The sequence below is a fragment of the Hyperoodon ampullatus genome (assembly GCF_949752795.1).
Source record: "Hyperoodon ampullatus genome assembly, chromosome: 18".
Taxonomy (NCBI): Eukaryota; Metazoa; Chordata; class Mammalia; order Artiodactyla; family Ziphiidae; genus Hyperoodon; species Hyperoodon ampullatus.
In genome coordinates this window covers 49,193,149-49,211,959 of record NC_136931.1, presented here as the reverse complement: position 1 = coordinate 49,211,959, position 18,811 = coordinate 49,193,149, and the positions used below count along the sequence as shown (strand labels likewise).

At 56.1% G+C, this 18,811-nt stretch overlaps 3 protein-coding genes across 4 annotated transcripts; 1 reads left to right on the top strand and 2 right to left on the bottom strand.

The window, feature by feature from the left end:
* Nucleotides 1–7,522, bottom strand: KCNK6 (potassium two pore domain channel subfamily K member 6; the record flags this gene model as incomplete). Its single annotated transcript, XM_079723524.1, has 3 exons — nucleotides 7,155–7,522; nucleotides 390–785; nucleotides 1–224 (listed from the first exon to the last, which is right to left on the bottom strand). Exons 1-3 carry the CDS (start codon nucleotides 7,474–7,476, stop codon nucleotides 1–3), a joined length of 942 nt encoding a protein of 313 aa, XP_079579650.1. The 5' UTR covers nucleotides 7,477–7,522.
* A 2,414-nt stretch (nucleotides 7,523–9,936) lies between these two features.
* Nucleotides 9,937–17,809, top strand: LOC307066167 (protein YIF1B-like; the record flags this gene model as incomplete). 2 transcript variants are annotated; one of them, XM_079723270.1, is made up of 8 exons in its annotated part: nucleotides 9,937–9,988; nucleotides 14,300–14,538; nucleotides 14,618–14,722; nucleotides 14,871–14,949; nucleotides 15,081–15,138; nucleotides 16,145–16,300; nucleotides 16,384–16,477; nucleotides 17,441–17,809. In XM_079723270.1, the coding sequence occupies 8 exons, from the start codon at nucleotides 9,937–9,939 to the stop codon at nucleotides 17,594–17,596; spliced, it is 939 nt and encodes a 312-aa protein (XP_079579396.1). In that variant the 3' UTR covers nucleotides 17,597–17,809. The 2 variants fall into 2 exon arrangements, with proteins under 2 accessions (XP_079579396.1, XP_079579395.1); XM_079723269.1 differs by lacking the exon at nucleotides 9,937–9,988 and having other exon boundaries at nucleotides 14,247–14,538.
* Nucleotides 17,810–17,909: 100 nt separating this feature from the next.
* LOC307066168 (immortalization up-regulated protein) lies at nucleotides 17,910–18,811 on the bottom strand. The gene is made up of 4 exons (XM_079723271.1): nucleotides 18,652–18,811; nucleotides 18,436–18,530; nucleotides 18,218–18,310; nucleotides 17,910–18,081 (listed from the first exon to the last, which is right to left on the bottom strand). The coding sequence occupies exons 1-4, from the start codon at nucleotides 18,671–18,673 to the stop codon at nucleotides 17,947–17,949; spliced, it is 345 nt and encodes a 114-aa protein (XP_079579397.1). The 5' UTR covers nucleotides 18,674–18,811; the 3' UTR covers nucleotides 17,910–17,946.

The window sequence follows — 18,811 nt, the reverse complement described above, 5'->3', positions numbered from 1 at the left end:
CTACCTGGGGATGGAGGCGTAGTCGGGGTGCAAGCCGGCGGTGAATTGCTGGCGTGGCTCTCGCTGGCGGCCCAGAATGTCCACCCGATCGTCCCCATCCTCGTCGAAGCTGGTAGGGCATGGACTGGGCAGGAGGATGAGCTCTGTGAGGCCATGAAGGTCAGACACACGGCGGAAAGTCTGCAGCACGAGCACCATGGCGACCAGGCCCAGGAAGAGGTAGACTGCAGAGACGGCAGAGGGGCGATGGGTGGACTCAGACCTCCAGGTCATGGCCGTGGGGCTACAGGACCCCCCAGGATGGGGCAGTGACTTTCAACGTTCCCCTGGGCTGGGGCCAGGTCCCCCTCAGACCCGGCCCTCGGTCCCCGGCCAGACACCCCACTCACCTGTGACCAGCACCTTGTAGAGGGCCCGGTAGGGCTGGCCGGGGGCCTCTCCAGGTACATAGTCACCCAGGCCAATGGTGGACAGAGAGATGAAGCAGAAGTAGAAGGCGTCCAGGAAGCTCCAGGCCTCCTCAAGGTGGGCAAAGACTGCGGCCGGCACCAGGAAGCAGATGGTCACCACGACCCCCAGCAGGACCGCCAGGTGCCAGCGGGCCACCTGCGGGGGGTGGCAGCCCCAGCGCCGGCTCAGCCAGGACAGGGGCGCGTGGAAGAGCAGCAGGGACAGGCGCTGGGCTGAGGCAGTCAGGAGCAGCATGGTGGCCGGCACGCCCAGGAGCGCAAAGGCGATGGAGAAGGCCTTGCCCCCGTCGGTCAGCGGCGTCGTGTACCCGTAGCCTGTGGGAGCGAGGGGGAAAGCCTTCTGCCCACTCGGCACCCACTCCGGGGTCTGTGGCCACTCTAAACCAAGGACTAATTTCACTCTTGAACCCACCTCTCCTAGAGTCTCTCATCTCCAGTGATGGCACCTCCACCCTTCCTGCTGTTCAGGCCAAGAGCCTGGTGTCATCCTCGACTCCCTTGTCACTCACACCCAGTTTCTGTCTGTTGTCTCAACCTTCAGACAGATCCAAAACCTACCCACTCGCCCCACTCCACCCCACGGCTCCATCCTGGTCCTGTCTACCCAGCAGCCTCCTGCCTGGTCTCCCTTCCTCCCTCAGGCAGCCAGAGGGACCCTGTGAACACGTGAGTCAGGTCATATCCCTGCCCTGCTCAGAGTCCCCCTGTGGCTCTATCTCACTCAGGTAAAAGGACAAAGTCCTTATGGTGACCCACGGGGTACCACACAATCCAGGGCAGCACGCTCCCACCTCAGGGCCTTTGCACTGGCTGTTCTTTCCGAGTGGAACACTCTTCCCCCAGGTATCCACATGGCTCCCTTCCTCCCCTCCTTCAGGTCTGCTCAAATGTCACCTTCTCAGTGACACCCTCACCACTTTAAAGTATTACAGCCTCCTACCCAACTCTTCTTTTTAGTTTGTTTTCATAGCACTGAACACCTTCTAGCATACTATATGGTTTATTTATTTGATTACTGTCTGTCTCCCCATGGGGTGCCAGCTCCAGGAGGGCAGGAGCTTCTGTCTGTTTTGTTCACTACTGTAGCCCTGGTATCTGGCATAGAGTGGGCACTTGATCGATAGTCAAAATAATGAATAAAGGGTGCAGGCTTTACCCTGGCTCAAAGCCTCAGTTTCCTCTACTCTAAAATGGGAGTGACAAGCCCCACTGTGCTCCCGGAGACCGTGGGAACACAGGAAGGCCAGGGTGGGTGTGAGTTCTGCAAACAGAAACACGATAAAGGGGAATTCAGGTGTGGGTGAAACTGGATCACTTTGGCAGTGTGTAATTTAAAATCTCTTTTGATTTCCCAAATAAAGCAAACCAAAGGGTCAGAGACATGACTGGAGCGGTAAGGGGCCCGGTTTATGTTGACAGTAAAATGTCCTGCCCAAAAGACTGCAGATCCAGCCCTGTGACCCGTAAGAAAGTGTGGAAGCATTGCACATACGAGCAGGCTTTCCCCTGAGCCCGTCTTCCACACGAAATGATCCCCTGGCTTTTATATACTCAAAGGAATTGAAAGCAGAGGCTTGAAGAGATACCTGTATACCCATGTTCATAGCAGCATTCTTCACAATAGCCAAAAGGTGGAAACAACCCTAGTGTCCATAGATGGATGAACGGATCAACAAAATGTAAATACAAACAATGGAATATTATTCAGCCTTTTGAAAGAAGGAAATTCTGACACATGCTGCAACATGGATGAAGCTTGAGGATATTATGCTAAGTGAAATAAGTCAGTCACGAAAAGACAAATCCTCTGTGATTCCATTTATATGCAGTACTTAGTGTAGTCAAAATCATAGAGACAGAAAGTAGAACAGGGACTTCCCTGGTGGCGCAGTGGTTAGGAATCCGCCTGCCAATGCAGGGGACGCGGGTTTCAGCCCTGGTCTGGGAAGATCCCACGTGCCACGGAACAACTAAGCCCGTGCACCACAACTACTGAACCTGTGCTCCAGAGCCCGCGAGCCACAACTACTGAGCCCGCGTGCCACAACTACTGAAGTCCGCGTGCCTAGAGCCCGTGCTCCGCAACAAGAGAAGCCACAGCAATGAGAAGCCCGCGCACCACACCAAAGAGTAGCCCCCGCTCGCCACAACTAGAGAAAGCCCGTGCGCAGCAACAAAGACCCAACACAGCCAGAAAAAAAAAAGAAAAAGAAGGTAGAATGATGGCTGCCAGTAGCTGAGGAGAGGGGCCAATGGGGAGCTAGTATATAAGGGTATAGATTCAGTTTTGCGTGATAAGAAGAGTTCTGGAGATGGATGGTGGTGATAGTTGCACAATATGAATGTACCTAATACCACTGAACTGTACACTTAAAAATGGTTAAGACAGTAAATTTTATGTTATGTGTATTTTGTCGCAATAAAAAAAAAAAAACTAGGGAAAATTAAAGGATCCTCTAGTTCTTGCTGGACAGGTGGCCACCTGGAATAAAGACATTCCCTCCTCCAGTGCAGCTAGGTGTGGCTCTGGAATAATTTATAGCCAATGAGGTATATATGAAAGAAGCAAGCAACTTCCAGGAAGTGTCCTTAGAGAAAGGGAGATACCTATCTTCCTTCTTTCCTCCCTCCTCCTGCTGCCTGGAACACAGATATGAAGGCTGGAGGTGAGCAGCCATCTGGGACCATGAGATGAGCTTGGGAATGGAAACCGTGCCCAGGAGTTATGAAGGAACACGGAGGTCTCTGACCATGCAGCACCATCCTGGTCTTGGACTGACTCCCTTGAATGTGAGCAAGAAATAAACTTCCATCTTATTTAAGCAGCTGTTATTTGAGGTTTATCACTTATGGCTCCAAGCTTCATTAATACAAGGCTTTTGATAGAGAAACTCCAGCAGCCTAGCTGAAATGACAGGTTTGCAGATGACACGAAATCCTTATAAACAGAAAAATCATAGAGTTAGAATAGAATGGGGGTTGTGAGCCTCAACTTGCTACCTCCAAGAGAGCCAAGTCCAAATCGGTGCCTTGTTATTTGGTCCCTGCATCACCTTGGCCAAGTGACTTCGCCTCTCTGAGCCTCAGTTTCCTCAGAGTACTGCAAAATGGCCTCATAAACAATGCCTTCCTCAAATGCAGGTTGGGACAGGGTGTAGCACCTAGCATGGGCATAGAAAGAGTTAGCATGACTGTAATGCTCGCTCCCTCCCCCCATTCCCAGTTGCAGGTGAGTCGACTCCTCCAGCCCTGGCCTCAATCACAGCAAGGCTGCCTAGACCAGCTCCAGGCCCCAGGTCTTCCTCAGAAGACTAGGGCCTATGACAAGACCCCTCAGAAGACTAGGGCCCATAGGCCCAAGACCAGGGACGCTGTGGGATAGGTCTCTCTGAATGACGTATGGTCTTCCATTTCTCCAGATACTTTCAGGGCTCCCGGCTTCACCAGCAGCAATAATAATAACTGAGGCTCTGTCAGTCTCAGTTATTATTACCGGCACTTCACATGGACACAGACTCCCACCTTGACCAAATTTTAGTCAGGCTCCTCTGAGCCCTCTTCCTTTTTTTTCCTTTTTTTTTGTTTGGCTGTGCCGCGCGGCATGTGGGAACTTAGTTTCCTGACCAGGGATCGAACATGCGTCCCTGCATTGGAAGCGCAGAGTCTAAACCACTGGACCGCCAGGGAAGTCCTGAGTCCTCTTCTTGACTAAGCCCAGTTTTAGCAGGAATCCTCAGTTGATTTAGGGAGAATCCCCCCACTCTTGATATCTGATCAGATTCCTCACCATCCACCACTGATATCGAAGTCCTTGGCCGGTATTTAGCAAGAATCCCCCTACCTTCCATGTCTCCTCTTGGTAATTTTCCATCCACTGACCCCTTCACTTTGCTCTCAGCTCTAAATCTCCAGCTGTCTTTGCTATATTCGGAATTGAGTTCGGTCTCTCTCCCCTGTTGAAATAACCTACCATTTTTAACAAATGTCAGAATAATTTTTTTTTAAATATACATACATCACCCTCCTTCATTCATGCAAGCCTAAGAGGTAGTGTGGTGTGTTGGTTAACAGCATGGGACTCTGAGGCCTGACAGCCTCAGTTCAAAACCACACGCTATACTTCCTACCTGTGTGGCCTTGGGCAAGTTGTCCAACCTCTCTGGGCCTCCGTTTCTATTGCTGAAAAATAGAACCACTAATGGTACCTGCCTCACAAGGCTTATTGTACTGAGTGAGTTAAAGTCCATATGTGGTTAAGTCCTCTACCAGGTATTATCATTACTGTGAAGTAGGGAGTGTTATTATCCCCATTTTATAGATGAGGGAGGACACTGACAATTAGAGATCACCCAGACGGTGCCTGCCTTGAGTCTGGCTTCTTCACCTGTCTTGCCTGGTACAACTTCTCTGAAGCCAGGATCTGGGAGGAGACAGAGGGAGAGTGAAGCCGGGGAGCAGGTTGGGCAGGCCCAGCCAGCAACTGGGAAGAGTCTGTGGGAAGCATCCAGCCCTGCTGCCGGGGGCCTTGGTTTGCTGACCCACACAACAATGACAGGGCACAGAAGGCAAAGGCTGCCTGCTATTGCCGGCAGGGAAGGGGAGTTAGGAGTCTGGGCTAGCCGGGCCCCAGCCACCTCCCCTATCCAAATCCTAGCAAAGAGGCAAAGAGGAAGTTTGGGGACTGGGGAGGGGCTGTGGGAGGACCAGCAGAGCCTGACAACAAAGGGATTTTCCAGGTCTGAGGGGCCCCAAGGTGAGGGATTTCCCGGGTAGGGCTGGGAGGGGGTGTCAGTCCCACCTGAGGCTGTAGGGGTCCAGAGAAGGGGATCTGTGGGGTCCAGTCAGTAATCTGAAATCAGAGGCCAGTGTCCTGGTTTGAAAAGAATCCTGGTTTGGGGCTGGGGTCCTGGGTCCAGAGGAAGAAGGGGGACAGGCACCAGTGTGGATGTTTTCTGGATCACAAATGGGATTGGAAGGGGAATCCTCAGGCAGAAGGGGCTCCTGAGCCCAAGGATGCCTGAGGGGACATGATGGGGGTAGACAATGCTACAGGGAGGATGGGGGTGTGTCTCAGGTCCTGGCTGAGAGTGTCAAGGGTGGAAAGTGGTAATGGTCTTGAGAGGACAGTGCGTGTGGGGGGGTCTGGGGTACAGAGAGCCTGGAGTGTCCTTGATGGAGGGAGAACTTCAGGTCCAGAGCAGACTACAGCAGGGTTGGGGTGGAGAGAAAGGTCCCAGCTGTGGGTCTGGAGGAGACTGAAGGGGTTCCAGGTCCCCAGGAGGTTCCCTTTCTTGGGAAATTCAGGTTGGGCAGGGGGTCTCGGGGGAGGGGTAGCAGGTGCAGAGAGCTGACTCCCTGGGCTGGCATCCTGGGGAGGGGGGCAATTCTGCTCTCAGGGACAGTGTGTGAGGAGGGCGCTGGGGTCCCAGGTGGTTCTGGAGTTCTTACGAGGGGTGTCAGGGTCCAGAGAGTGGTGAGAGTCTCAGCTAGGGGTTCTCAGGTTCAAAGAGGTCTGCAAAGAATTTCCTGGTGGTCCAGTGGTTAGGACTCCGCACTTCCACTGCAGGGGGCATGGGTTTGTATTCAGGGAACTAAGATTCATGTGGTGGCCAACATAAATAAACAAAGGAGTCCCCATGGGGAGTCCTTGGCTTGGAAAACAGTAGGGGTTTTTGCTGGTGCCGTTTTAGGACTGGAGGGGTGGGAGTCCTGGCTAGGGAGCTTCTGGTTGGAAAGTCAGCGGTCCTTCCTGAAGGTACTCTAGTTTTCTCACACACTTCCACAGCTGGGGGCTGCTGAATTGGAAGTCCCACGTTCAGAGGGAACAGGGGTGTCCCTATTGGGAGGAAAACCCTGCACTGAGGGCTCCTCAATACAGAGATGTTAAGATGGAGTGGGATATGTGAAGAGGGGCCCTGTGTCTGCAGTCAGGGCTACCTGCAGGGGAGTATGAGGGTGGGGGTGGTCCTTGGTCAGGAGGAGGGCAGGGCCCCTTGCTGGGGAGTGGTCTAGGTCCAGAGGGCTAGAAGTCTGAGATAGGGGCCCCAGGTTCTGGCTGAGGGATGTCTACTGGCAGTAAGATCTTTAGGGATAGCACCTGGAGAGGGTCTGGAGATTCAGGGTTCTCACTGGGGCACCAGGGTCAGGAGGAGATTGGGGTAAGGCTTCCCAAGGGCAACCCAGAAGGACGTATCTGGAGAACCAGGAGACAATGTTGGAGGGGATGGCGGTCTGAGCCAGAGGGAGCTGGCTCAGCATGGCTGACGTCCCAGTCCAGATGGGGCGAGGGACTCAGGCAGAGGGTCCGGGGTTCTCACAGGAGGTCTCTGAGGGTAGTTCTAGGCCCAGAGGGGACTGAACAGACCCGGGTCTCCAAGGGAGTTAAGGCAGAGGAATGAGGTCCCAGATGCTCGCCGGAAGGTACTCTGAGGGTGGCTCTGGTTCCCGAGGGAACTGGTGGATTTCCTACTGGGAGGAAAGGCATGGATGGAGGCTCCCCAAGGTGGAGGAGCCCATGAGTGTGGGTCCCAGGTCCTCGTTGGGGGGTTTTGAGGGGAGCCTGGGCTCAGAGTAGATCAGGAATGATCCGCCGGGATCAGGGTATTTCGTGGCGGCTCCTGGGTCCCTAGGGAGGCGGGGACTCCGGGGGGTCCCGGGTCGGGGCTTGGGGCGGCCCTCACGTACCCACGGTGGTGACCAGCGTGCTGGCGAAGAAGAGCGCCGAGGCGAAGTCCCAGGCGGGGTCCGAGGCGTTGGCGGACCCCGAGGCGTTGGCGAGTGCTGCGCGCCCCAGCCGTCCTGCCGCCAGCATCCGCTCCACGAAGGCGTCCAGGGCGGGGGCAGCCACACACGGGCTGCGCTGCAGCAGCTGCTGGCGCAGAGTCTGCAGCTCAGCTCGGAGGCGGTCTTCGTGCGGCCGCTCCAGCCGCGCCACCAGCAGCGCGCCCAGCACCAGGTAAGCCATGTACGCCGCCAGGGCGCCCGCCAGGAGCGCTCCACGCCGCATGGCGCAGCGGGCCGGCCCGGCAAGCTCCCGGCCGCCCCGCTGACGTGGCCCCTGTCTCCCGACCGCCAGGCGCCCAGCTTCAGTTCCGGGAGTGCTTGACGCGCGGCCACCAGCGCCCCAAAGAGGAAGAAGAAGAAAAAGGGGAGGGGCGGGGGTGGAGGAAACTGAGGCACGCCCCACCGCCAGGTGTGAAGACCGGGAGGGAGGAGACCAGCGCTCCCGGAGCCAGGAGACCGGCGGGATGCTTGGGTTGGGGGTATCCTTCCATTCCTCCCCTTTCCTTCCTTTGTTTCCTCCCCGGAGCCGCGGCTCCCTACGCCAGAGAGAATAGTAAGTATCTTTTCGGCTCGCGGTCCGAGGAGTCGCTCCCCGACTCCTTAGGGCCATTGCTCAAGGCTGCAAAGGTTGTGCGCCGCACCTGGGCGCGTGGCTGAGGGGACAAGGGGACAAACTGAAATCCAGCCCTCGCTCCACGCGCCAGGTCGTGCGTTCTGGAGTGGGACTGCGTTCACCTGGAGGGAACCCCTGTCTAACGCACAAAGGGGACACCACAGGGCCAGGTGTCACCTGTGCCCTCACAGAGTGGGGATCCTTAGCTATTCACCAAATCTTTGCTCAGCCCTCACTTTGTGCCCGGTGCTTTGCTGGGTGATGCTGGGGACACGCAGTGACCAAGACAGTCCCTGGGCCCTGCCCTCGGGGGGCGGGGACTCCCCACACTTCAACCGAGTGACAGCCCAGAGGGTCAGGGCTGTGATAAGGGAAGCACAGGCAGAGTGACAGGGGCTGGGATGGCGAAGCCTAGAGGACTGTGCAGCCAGGAGTCATAACTGAGAGACTAGAACAGTCTTCTGTTCTAGGTCCCCAGAAAAGACAGTGTCTCAGAAGAGGAAAGGGAAAGCCGCAGTGACACGGTCACTTGCTGACATCCTTCCGGAGTGCTATCACTCCCCAGAAGTCATTTCTACTATTATCTTTGCCTGAGATAACTGGAGGAGACTGAGGGACAGAAAAGGGGAGGCTGAGGGGGAGACAGGGTTAGACAAAGGGGGAGACGGAGGGCAGAGACAGGAGAGACTAAGGTAGCTTAATGTTCAGGGCCCCTCACTTGCAGGTGTGCCCGTGTGTGCTCACTTGCTGGGGGTTATAATGTTTTGGGGCAAACCAGGGAAACCAGGTTGCAACACAGGAGCATTTTTATGACTTTTTGGGAAAATGTCTAAAGAAGTTGTTAAAGAGAAAACCACAGACCCCAAATGGCGTCACTCGTGCTAAAGCCCATGATACCAAACCTAGATTTTAACATCTGACCTAACTGCAATTTTGTCCTTCCCCAGGAAGGTAATCTTAATCGGCCAGTCTGGAATTTCCGGGTCAGCACCAGCGAGGTAATCTGTCATGTGGGACCTCACCATTTCTACACTCCCCACGCCCCCACCCCTACCCCCGCAAAGGAAGAAGAGGTATTCTATAAGATAGATTCTCACCCTCCCACCAAAAGAAGGTGACCTGGCCTGAAATAATTCTTTCTTTTCTCTTGCTAATAACTTCCTTGCCTCCTTCTATAAAAAAACCTCCATTTTGTACAACTCCTTCACGCTCCGTTCTATTTACTACATGGGATGTCGCCCGATTCATAAATTTTTGAATAAATCCTGTAGGTCTTCAATTTACTCGGTTTAGTAAAGCAACTATACTCCAGTAAAAAAATAATTTAAGAAATTTTACTCGGTTTAGTTTGGGCTTTTTTGTTTTGTTTTGTTTGTGGGGTTTTTTTTGTTTGTTTTTAGCCGCATCACGCAGGCATATGTGGGATCTTAGTTCCGCAACCAGGGATGGAACGCACGGCCCCTGCACTGGAAGCGCGGAGGCTTAACCACTGGACCGCCAAGGAAGTCCCTAATTTTGTTTTCTAACAATACGTCTTGAGGAAAGACACCTGGTTCTTCCCACCTAACTTGTTGGATATCCTTTTCTCCCTCTAAATAATCACTTTAATACCTAAAGTCGGCCCAAACTGTATAAGCGCTAGAGCCTGCACAACTCTGCTTAGCCCCTGGGGAGCACTAACGGGTCTCTCCTCTCCTGCTCCACACCCTTCTCTCGCTCCCCAGTGTTCTCAAGAGCCAAATTGAGCGTTTGTCTATAGAGAACTCCATTTCCCATCGCCCTCTTCGCTCGACACCTACATTTCCCATCATGCACGACACCGCCTACTCCTTCGATTGTTCCGGGCTCCGCCCTCCTTGCCCTGCGGGCCTGACACTCGCCTAACGTCACCGGTCTCCAGCCCTCCCCTCTTACCCGCCAGCTTTTCTGGGCCTCCGTGAGGGGGCGTGGCGTCTGCGCGATAGTGACGCCCATTGGCTGTCGTGTGGCCGGTGAGGCGTGGCTACGGGAGCCGGGCGGGCACATTTCGAACCGTGGCTGGGGCTGCGGTGGCGGCGGCGGCAGCGAAAAATGCACCCGGCAGGCTTGGCGACGGCGGGGACGCTCCGGCAGCGTAAGTGGCGTACGTGGCCGACCGAGGAGATAGGGAGGGCGGGGCGTGGCGGGGCTGCCTCGGCAGTTGGCGAGGTCGCCACAGGTCGGAGGTCACGAGGTCAGGGATCTGGAGCTACGAGGTGTGCACAGCGCAGGGATGCCAGGTCCGGGTAGGGGGCGCATTGGACTCGATCCTTCTTTTCTTTAGGAAATTCCTTTAGAAGAAACCAAGTTTGGGCAGGATATTGTGTGATGTGCAGAACAACGCGACTTTCATTCATTTGCAGTTAGCCGTCTGTCCTCTCCCCACCCTTCCGTGTCCTTGGGCTGTTGCCCACGCACCTTAGGACGGCGTTCATAGCCCTGCGTGATCGCAGAGGGCCGTGTTTACCCCTCATTTAAGCTTTGAACCTGTGTTTATTGTGCTGTTAATCCCCTTTTCCCATGTCTGTGAATTTGTATCTCTCTTTAAATTCTTCTTCATCTCCGGGAGTGTGAGTGTGTCTCATTTATTCATTCAGCATCTCTTACTTCAGCTCCCTTGTGCCAGGCCCTGTGCTGCAATTTGGGTACCCAGTAGTAACCAGCAACTTGGCAACTTAAGCTCAGAGTTTAGTGGGAAGACAGACACTAAAGTTGGAAGCAAACTAGGCAGCGGGATAATTTCGGGAGTGATTAGGACTGTAAAGGGAATAAGCCGGAAACTGACTAGGGGTTGAGGAGGCCTTAAGACATGATGCATGCATTCCTCCCTCAACTTTGTAAGATGCCTGACTGGCCCTGTGGTAGGCGATGCTGGGGATACAGCCGTGCCCATCAGTCCTGGTTCCTGTCTTCATGGAGCTTACCAGTACAGAGCAGAAGACAGCGACAGCCTAGCGTGATGGAGCTGTGATAAGAGAAGAGCAAGCAGAGGGGTCAGGGCTGGGATTGGGGAAGCACAATCAGAGTGGTTATGGCTGGGATGGAGGTGTTGTGTTAGCCCAGATTAGGAAACACGAGCCAGCCCAGCCGTGTCAGTGAAGCTTCCTGGAAGAGGTAACATCGAATGATGAGGAATTAGCCCGGGGAAGGGGATTGATTTATGGTGCGAGGGAAAAGCGTGGGAGGCCTGTGCTGAGTAAGCAAGTAGACAAATGAATATAGATTCAGAAATTGTGACAAGTACTTGGAAGAGAAAAAAGAACCACTGGATGTTATGAGAAAGAACAGTGTGGGGCTAGTGCTTTATACTGAGGAGTAAGGAAGGTCTCTCTGAGAAGGACTCTTTTGAGCTGAGGCCTGAGTGCTGCATTGTCAGGTGTTAATTGTGGGAAGGTGTTCCAAGGTGATCGCACTGTATGTTCAAAAGCCTGAGGGGGCAAGGAGCTAGGCAGGGTCAGGGCCCGAGAGGAGGAGGCCCTTGTGACTGGTGGAGTGAGTCCCAGGAGAGGTAGCAAACCAGGGTGGTTGGCAGGGCTGGGTCATGCAGGGCCTCCTAGGCATTTGGATTTTATTCTCAGCGCAGTGGGCACCGATCTCAGGCAGAGGGCATGAAATATTCTCTTTTACATTTAGAGAGATCATTCTGGCTGCTGACTGGAAAGGAGGTTGTTGGGGCTAAGAATGAACAGGGGAAGCTGGTAGGAGGACATTTAAGTCAGGTGCAAGATGACAGAGTCTGAGAAGGGAGGGTAACATTGAGACCAGGGGGGTGAGAACTGATGTCAGAGGTAAAGGCCCTGCTGGGGCCTTGGCAGGAAGTGATGGCTAGAGACAGCCCAGGGCACAGGGTGGGTGGCTGTGAAAGCCATGGGTGTGGTGAGATTGCCCTAGGTGAGAGACAGAAGACAAGGGTAAGGGTGGAAAACTGGGGCACACAATTCAGGGAGCTGGAGAGAAATCACTGATTGAGAAGGACCGATCAGAACATCAGCTCCGTGAAGGCAGGAGTTTTTCCGTTTTGGTTCACTGCTGTATCCACCTCAGCCGCAGCAGAGCCTAACCCACAGAGGTGCTCAGTCGATGTTTGTGGGGCTCCGACAGGAAAGAGAAAGAGGTAGTACAGTGTGTCAGAAGCCAAGAGAGCAGAGTTGGAGGTTGGCATTTGGAGCAAGGGCCTCAGTGCTGCCAAGGAGCTTGAGTGTGAGGAGAGTGGAATTACAGCCTTGGCCTGGTAGTGCAGAGGCATTTAGGGGACCGGTGAGAGCAGAACCCCAAATGCAAAGGGCTGAGGGGCGACAAAGAAGGAGGAATTGCTTACACTAAAGCTTTCAGGAAGCCAGCCCTTTGGCCAGAAGTGGGAGAGGGAAAAGAGAAGTGGTGCTTGGGGACAAGTGGGCCGGGGCCAGTGCTGCTTGCTCTGGGATAGAGGACTACCTGGGTCTGTTTTCAGGCTACAAATAATGAAGAGGAAGAGTCGAGGGTCTAGTTATTGATAATAGGTGACGGGATTGACCACTTTTTTATGGGCCAGGCCAGGGGGTGAGGAGTTTATGTCACTTTGCCCTGGAGTGTTGACACCATCCTGCAGAGGAGAAAACTGAGGCGCACAGAAAGTCATGACATGGATTATGTGATTCCTCTTCCGCATCCCATGTTCCCACTGTGGCGCCTGGCACAGAGGAGGAGCTCAGTAAATGTTTGCTGCGATGGCATGGCTTATTGGTCAGGGTGCTGGAGCCTGAGTGCTGGGTTCAAATCTGCCCTCTCTATATTCCCCATCTCAGTAGACAGCACTTCCATCCATTTGATCACTCAGACCAGAATCTGGGACGACAGCGTGTGAATTCCTTCATCTTCCTTAACCTACAGCAGCCAAGCACACCTCCAGCAATCCTGCCTCTCCTACCTCCAAACTTTGCCAGAAGCAGCCCCTCCCCTCCCCACCCGACCCCTGCCCACCCCATCCTGCCCTCCCACCTGGACCACCTCAGCAGCTTCCTCCCCCCTCCCCTCCCCTCCTCTCCTCTCCCCTCATCTTGTCCCCGCCTTCCCAGTCTGTCCCCCACAAGAAATGGAGGGATCTTTTGAAAACTTGAAACCGGGCTCTGCTTCACACCATCTGTATGACTCTGGGCAAGGGCCTGAGCCTCTTGGGGCTCACGGTTCCCATCTGTAAAATGGGATGATAGTCTCACCAACACAAAATGGATTGTTGTGAGGATTAAATGAGTTAATCCACAGTGTTTAGAACACGGCCTGGTGTGTGGTTTAAGTGCTCAGCTGGGGTTTCATTATTACAATATTTAACAGGGTGACCTGGGCTGGAATCCTGCTCTGTCACTCCCTCAATTTGGCCCTTTGCACGAGTCATTTAGCCTGTCTGAGCCTCGGTTTCCACATCTGTAAAATGGGCATGGCCATTTATTCATTCATCAGGTTTTTAAACTTACTTTTATTTTTATTTATGTTTGGCTGCGTTGGGTCTTCGTTGCTGCGCGCAGGCCCTCTCCAGTTGTGGGGAGCAGTGGATTCTCTTGTTGCAGAGCACGGGCTCCAGGCTCGCGGGCTCAATAGTTGTGGCTCGCAGGCTCCAGAGCACTGGTCAGTAGTTATGGCGCACGGGCCTAGGCGCTCCGCGGCATGAGGGATCCTCCCGGACCAGGGCACGAACCCGCGTCCCCTGCATCGTCAGGCGGACTCTCAACCACTGCGCCACCAGGGAAGCCCTACATCAGGTTTTTATCAAGCACCTACTCTAACCCTGTTCTAGGGGCTGGGGCTACAGCCACAAGCAAGACAAAGCTCCTCACCTTGGCAGGGGCTCACATTTGAGTGGGGGAGACAGACAGTGAATAAAATAAACAGCTCGTATGTCAGCTGTTCCTGAGTTCTGTGGATATGAATGAAGTGGGGAAGAGGGATGAGGGGGTGGCACCAGGGGAGATGCAGTTGTGGACAGGATGGCTGGGGAAGGCCCCACGGAGCCAAGACCTCGAGGAGAGGAGGGAGCCCTGAGGATGTCTGGGGCAAGAGCATTCAGGCAGAGGAACCGCCAGTGAAGAGGCCCTGAGGTGGGAATGTGCCTGGTGTGTTCACTGAGTACTGAGGCCCGTGTGGCTGGAGCTGGATGAGTAAGAGGGAACATGAAGGGAGAAGGTCTCTCTAGAGACCTTGTTTGTAAGAGGCTTAGCACAGGATTCTGTGCACAGTTAACCCCAGTACACAGTAGCTGTCATCGTTGTCCTCCTCATCGTCATTGTTATTTGGATGGATGGATGGATGGATGGCAGGCAGAGGCCGCCCACACCTGACTAGACAACCCATCTGACAGCAAAACCAGTGCCCCACTGCGGCAGAAGTGGGAGGGAGAGCTCCTGCAAACTGAATGAGGCTCCCCACCCTTCTCCCCCTGCAGCCTCGAAGCGGAGGGTACCTGTGTCCCAGCCAGGCATGGCTGACCCCCACCAGCTTTTTGATGACACGAGTTCGGCCCAGCGCCGAGGCTATGGGGCCCAGCGGGCGCCTGACGGCCTGGGCTACCCTACAGCCTCCGCCTCACCCCACGCGGCCTTCCTGGGTGATCCTGTGTCCAACATGGCCATGGCCTACGGGAGCAGCCTAGCCGCGCAGGGCAAGGAGCTGGTGGATAAGAACGTGAGTGGGCGGGGCTGGTGGGGGGGGACAGGTAGGGGCCTTGGGGCCGGGGCTTCAGGTTGGCGCTCTGCCTCCCCAGATCGACCGCTTCATCCCCGTCACCAAGCTCAAGTATTACTTCGCCGTGGACACCACGTATGTGGGCAAGAAGCTGGGTCTGCTCCTCTTCCCCTACCTGCACCAGGTGAGCATCTGAGCGGGGTGGCAGCCTGTAGGCAGGGGTGGGGCAGGCGGGGGCAGGCGTGAGAGGCAGGAAGATCGCCGAGAGAGGGCCTGCAGGCGGGCCAGGAGCCCAGCTCTGGTCCTGCCTGCCCCCTCCACCCTCCCCACAGGACTGGGAGGTGCAGTACCAGCAGGACACACCAGTGGCCCCGCGCTTTGATGTCAACGCTCCTGACCTCTACATTCCAGGTTTCACGCTACCCACCACGGCCCGGTGCCCTCCTCCCTCTGGGTGGGCCTGTCTCGGGCAGAGGTTTACGTGCCCGGAGGCCCTGGATGGTCCTTCTTCTGACTAGTGTCTTTGTGTCTCCCTCTCACAGCCATGGCTTTCATCACCTACGTCTTGGTGGCTGGCCTGGCGCTGGGGACCCAGGATAGGTAAGAGAGGCCTGGAGTAGGCAGAGTGGTGTGGGGTTTGGGGGAGCTGAGGGGCAGCCAGGAAAGTCTCTTGCTTCCCCTGTCTCAGAAGAGCCCCACCGTGTTCCCAGTTAGCCCAAGACACAGCCCGCACGGTCACCCTGGCCCCTTTCCTCTTTCCCACCCGTGTGCAGCCCATCACCACATCCTGTGCTGGGTGACACTAAATCCATCCTTCCCCTGGCGTCTCCTAACCAGCTGCCCGGCCCCCACATACCCCCTGCACCCCGACTCCGGCAGGAAGGTCTTGGCTGAGACGTGAGCCTGGCCATGTCCCCCCCTGCTCAGAAGCTGTCCCTAGCTCCCCTGTCCCCAGACCAAGCCCCAGCTCCTTAGCCTGGCACTGCCTGACCTTCTCCCTCACTCTGCTGCGCCACTCTGGTCCTCTTTCTGTTTCTCCAGAGGACCTGGGTTGCCTCCCCAGGGCCTTTGCACATCAGTTCCCTTTGCTGGGGAGTGTGTTCCTCCCCTACATCACCTGCTGAGCACCTGTTCATTCATGATGTCGCCACTGCGATGTTACTTCCTCAGGGAAGCCTTTCCACCCTCCAGCCTGCATCAGGCCCCCACCTCTCACTCATAGACCCCTGTTCATTTCCTTTGTGGCATGGAAAACAGTTGTCATTAGAGTCCATTAATTGTTGAGGCACTGGGGATATGGCAGAGACTAAGGTCCTTCTTCCCCAATCAGCTCCTTCCTCCTTCAAGCCTTAGCTCACGTGTCTGATACCCACCTCCCAACAGGGTCACACACCTCCCCTGTCCTGTGCTTCCCCCTATCCCAGCCCTGACCTTTCTGGGCTGTCACTGGGAATGGGATTTCCAGGACAAGGCCCAGATCCATCTTGGTCCTTGCCTGTTCTTCAGCATGCCCCGCCCCCAACCCCCCCCCACAGGCTGTCCCCAGGCAGATGCTTAGGGAGGGTCCGAGCCAGCTAACTGAATGACAGAGATCTGGTGTTGACAGGTTCTCCCCAGACCTCCTGGGGCTGCAGGCAAGCTCCGCGTTGGCCTGGCTGACACTGGAGGTGCTGGCCATCCTGCTCGGCCTCTACCTTGTCACTGTCAACACAGACCTCACCACTATCGACCTGGTGGCCTTCTTGGGCTACAAATATGTTGGGTGAGTACCCCCTCCGCCTTCCCACCGCCAGCCCCCAGCCCTGGGGCTTCTTCCTCAGACCAGCCTTCTCCTTTCCCCCACAGGATGATTGGCGGGGTCCTCATGGGCCTGCTCTTTGGAAAGATTGGCTACTACCTGGTGCTGGGCTGGTGCTGTGTGTCCATCTTTGTGTTCATGGTGAGCTGGGGCTCAGGGAAGGATGGGACTCAGGGCACCGGCCTCCTGGGCAGAGTTGGGGGTCCCTGGAGGCATCCAAGCAGGGGATGTCAGGTGGGGAGTTTAGACCAGAGGCCCCACACTGGTGAACTGAGGAGCCCTGGAGCGGCTGCCCTAGCCTGAGGGCCCGGAGAGCTTCCTGGAAGAGGGGGTGTCCAAGCGGGGTCCTGAAGGAAGAGGCGGCGCCAGCCAGGCTACTAGAGTGGGCTCTCACCCCCACTCCACTCTCCTTGCATGATGGGCTTTCCTACCGGAATTTCCTTTAGGGTGAAAAGAGTTCCGTATCCTCAAAGTAGCTTCTCTGAGAGTTCATCCAGCTGGAGTGGAGGTGCTGGTTAAGAGCACTGGGATCCACCAGGCCTGGGTTTGAACCCAGGCTTCGCTCGATCCTGGGCAGATCACTTCCTCTCTTTAAACCTGCTTCCCCTTTTGTAAAATGGGGATGATGATAATTGCACGTCAGGGTACTGGGAGGATTCAGTGTGAGGAGCAGAGGGCAGAAGCCAGCGGCTGGTGGGCCGGATCTGCTCAGATCAACTGCGACTTAGATGTCATTATGTAGAATTCTGGCGGGGGAGGGGGTGGGCATAAAAGTTAAGAAGAAAAAGAAGGCACTTCTGGCCTGTGTTGAAAAATTGTCGAGGGTCAACACAAGCTGGTGGCGGCCAAAGGGCCAAGCCTGGCCGTCCCCTCAGGCGGAGTATTCACAGTGAACTTCCTCACCTCACTCACTTAAGAGGCCTCGCCTAGCGTTTGAGTTTGGAACCCTCACATTTGCTCCCAAGGCCTCCGCGTGTGTTAGGAGGTTTGGGAGAAAGCAAGGCTCCTCAAGAGCAGAGACCTGAGCCCAGCTGCCCTATGGAGGGGGGGAAACTAGAGTCTGGAAGGAGTGCGGGCTCAAGAGTGAACGCCTCCCCCGCCCAGATCCGGACGCTGCGGCTGAAGATCCTGGCCGAGGCGGCGGCCGAGGGCATCCCGGTGCGTGGGGCGCGGAACCAGCTGCGCATGTACCTGACCATGGCCGTGGCGGCGGCGCAGCCGCTGCTCATGTACTGGCTCACCTTCCACCTGGTGCGGTGAGGGCGGCCCCGCGACGCCTCCAGCTGCTGCTTCCGGTGGCCACCGCGCTGCCGCCGCTCATCTCCCGGCCACCTGCCGGCCACAGGGTCCGGCCCGCCGCCCGAGTCCCTCCCTCCCCATCCTCGCCGAGGTGCTGAGATCTCCAGCTGCACAGGCCGCCCCCCAGGAGTGCGGCCACTGTTCCAGAAACAATAAACCGTGATGGGCACGGCGTGGGCAGCCTCTCCTTGGCGCGCGGTGCCCAGCAGGGGGCAGGCCCGGTCCGGGAAGGGGGAATGGGGAAGGGCGGGGCGGGGACAAAAGGCAACCTGGAGGCCGAGAGAAGGTTTAATGAGCCCAGGCCAGGCCCGTCAGTGGGAAGCCTCCTTCTTCTTGCCCTCCTTCTTCTTCTCCTCCTTCTTCTCCTTCTTCTTCTCCTTTTTCACCTTGGGCTTCTTGACCTTCCCCGGGGCGCTTTTGTGCTGCTCGGAGCCGGCCGTGCCAGGCTGTGGGGCGGAGGGCGGTGGGGGAGGGAGAGGAGAGAGAGGGTGCGCCTGTGAGACATCGGGCCCGAATTTCGGCCTGGGGCTCCGCCCTCACCTGGGGCGCCTTGCACCCGCTAGAGAGGGCTAAGCCTCCTACCTTCGCCTCATTTTCTGAGTCGCTGGAGCTGCTGCTGGAATCTGAGGCGCTCCCGTGCTCGTGGCTGTGCTCGTGGCCGTGGCCGTGCTGATGCTAGTCGGAGGCATGGCAGTGAGGCCGGGGACCCCTTTCCCAGCTCCCATCCCCCCATGTCGGAGGCCCCAGACCTAGCGGGGCCCTGGGGTCAAAAACACCCTCCTACGAATGAAGTGACTTACCTTCAGGTTATCAGCTCCCTGAACTTTGGCGGGGGCGAGCTTGGGGTCTCTCACCTTGCCTGCCCCCTGGGGCTTCTTGGAAGTGGACTCCAGGGCTGCAGAGAGAAGAGAAATTGGGTGAGTTGGTGCAAGCGCAGGGAATGTCCCGTTGGAGGCAGTCCCTGGGTTTGAGTCTGGCCCCCTGCCCCTCAAGCTCTGCACTCCCCAGCAGCGCACCTGCTGACAGATCGACCTCCATGGTGGTGAGAGAAGATACGTCTGCCGGGCCAGAGGCAGGGGAAGGTCCCGGAAGTTCTGAGGAGCCCTACCGGAGACCTTTGTTCAGAGCCCTTAGCCCTGACTCAGAGCCCCTCCCTGGCACCGCCCAGCTGGTCCT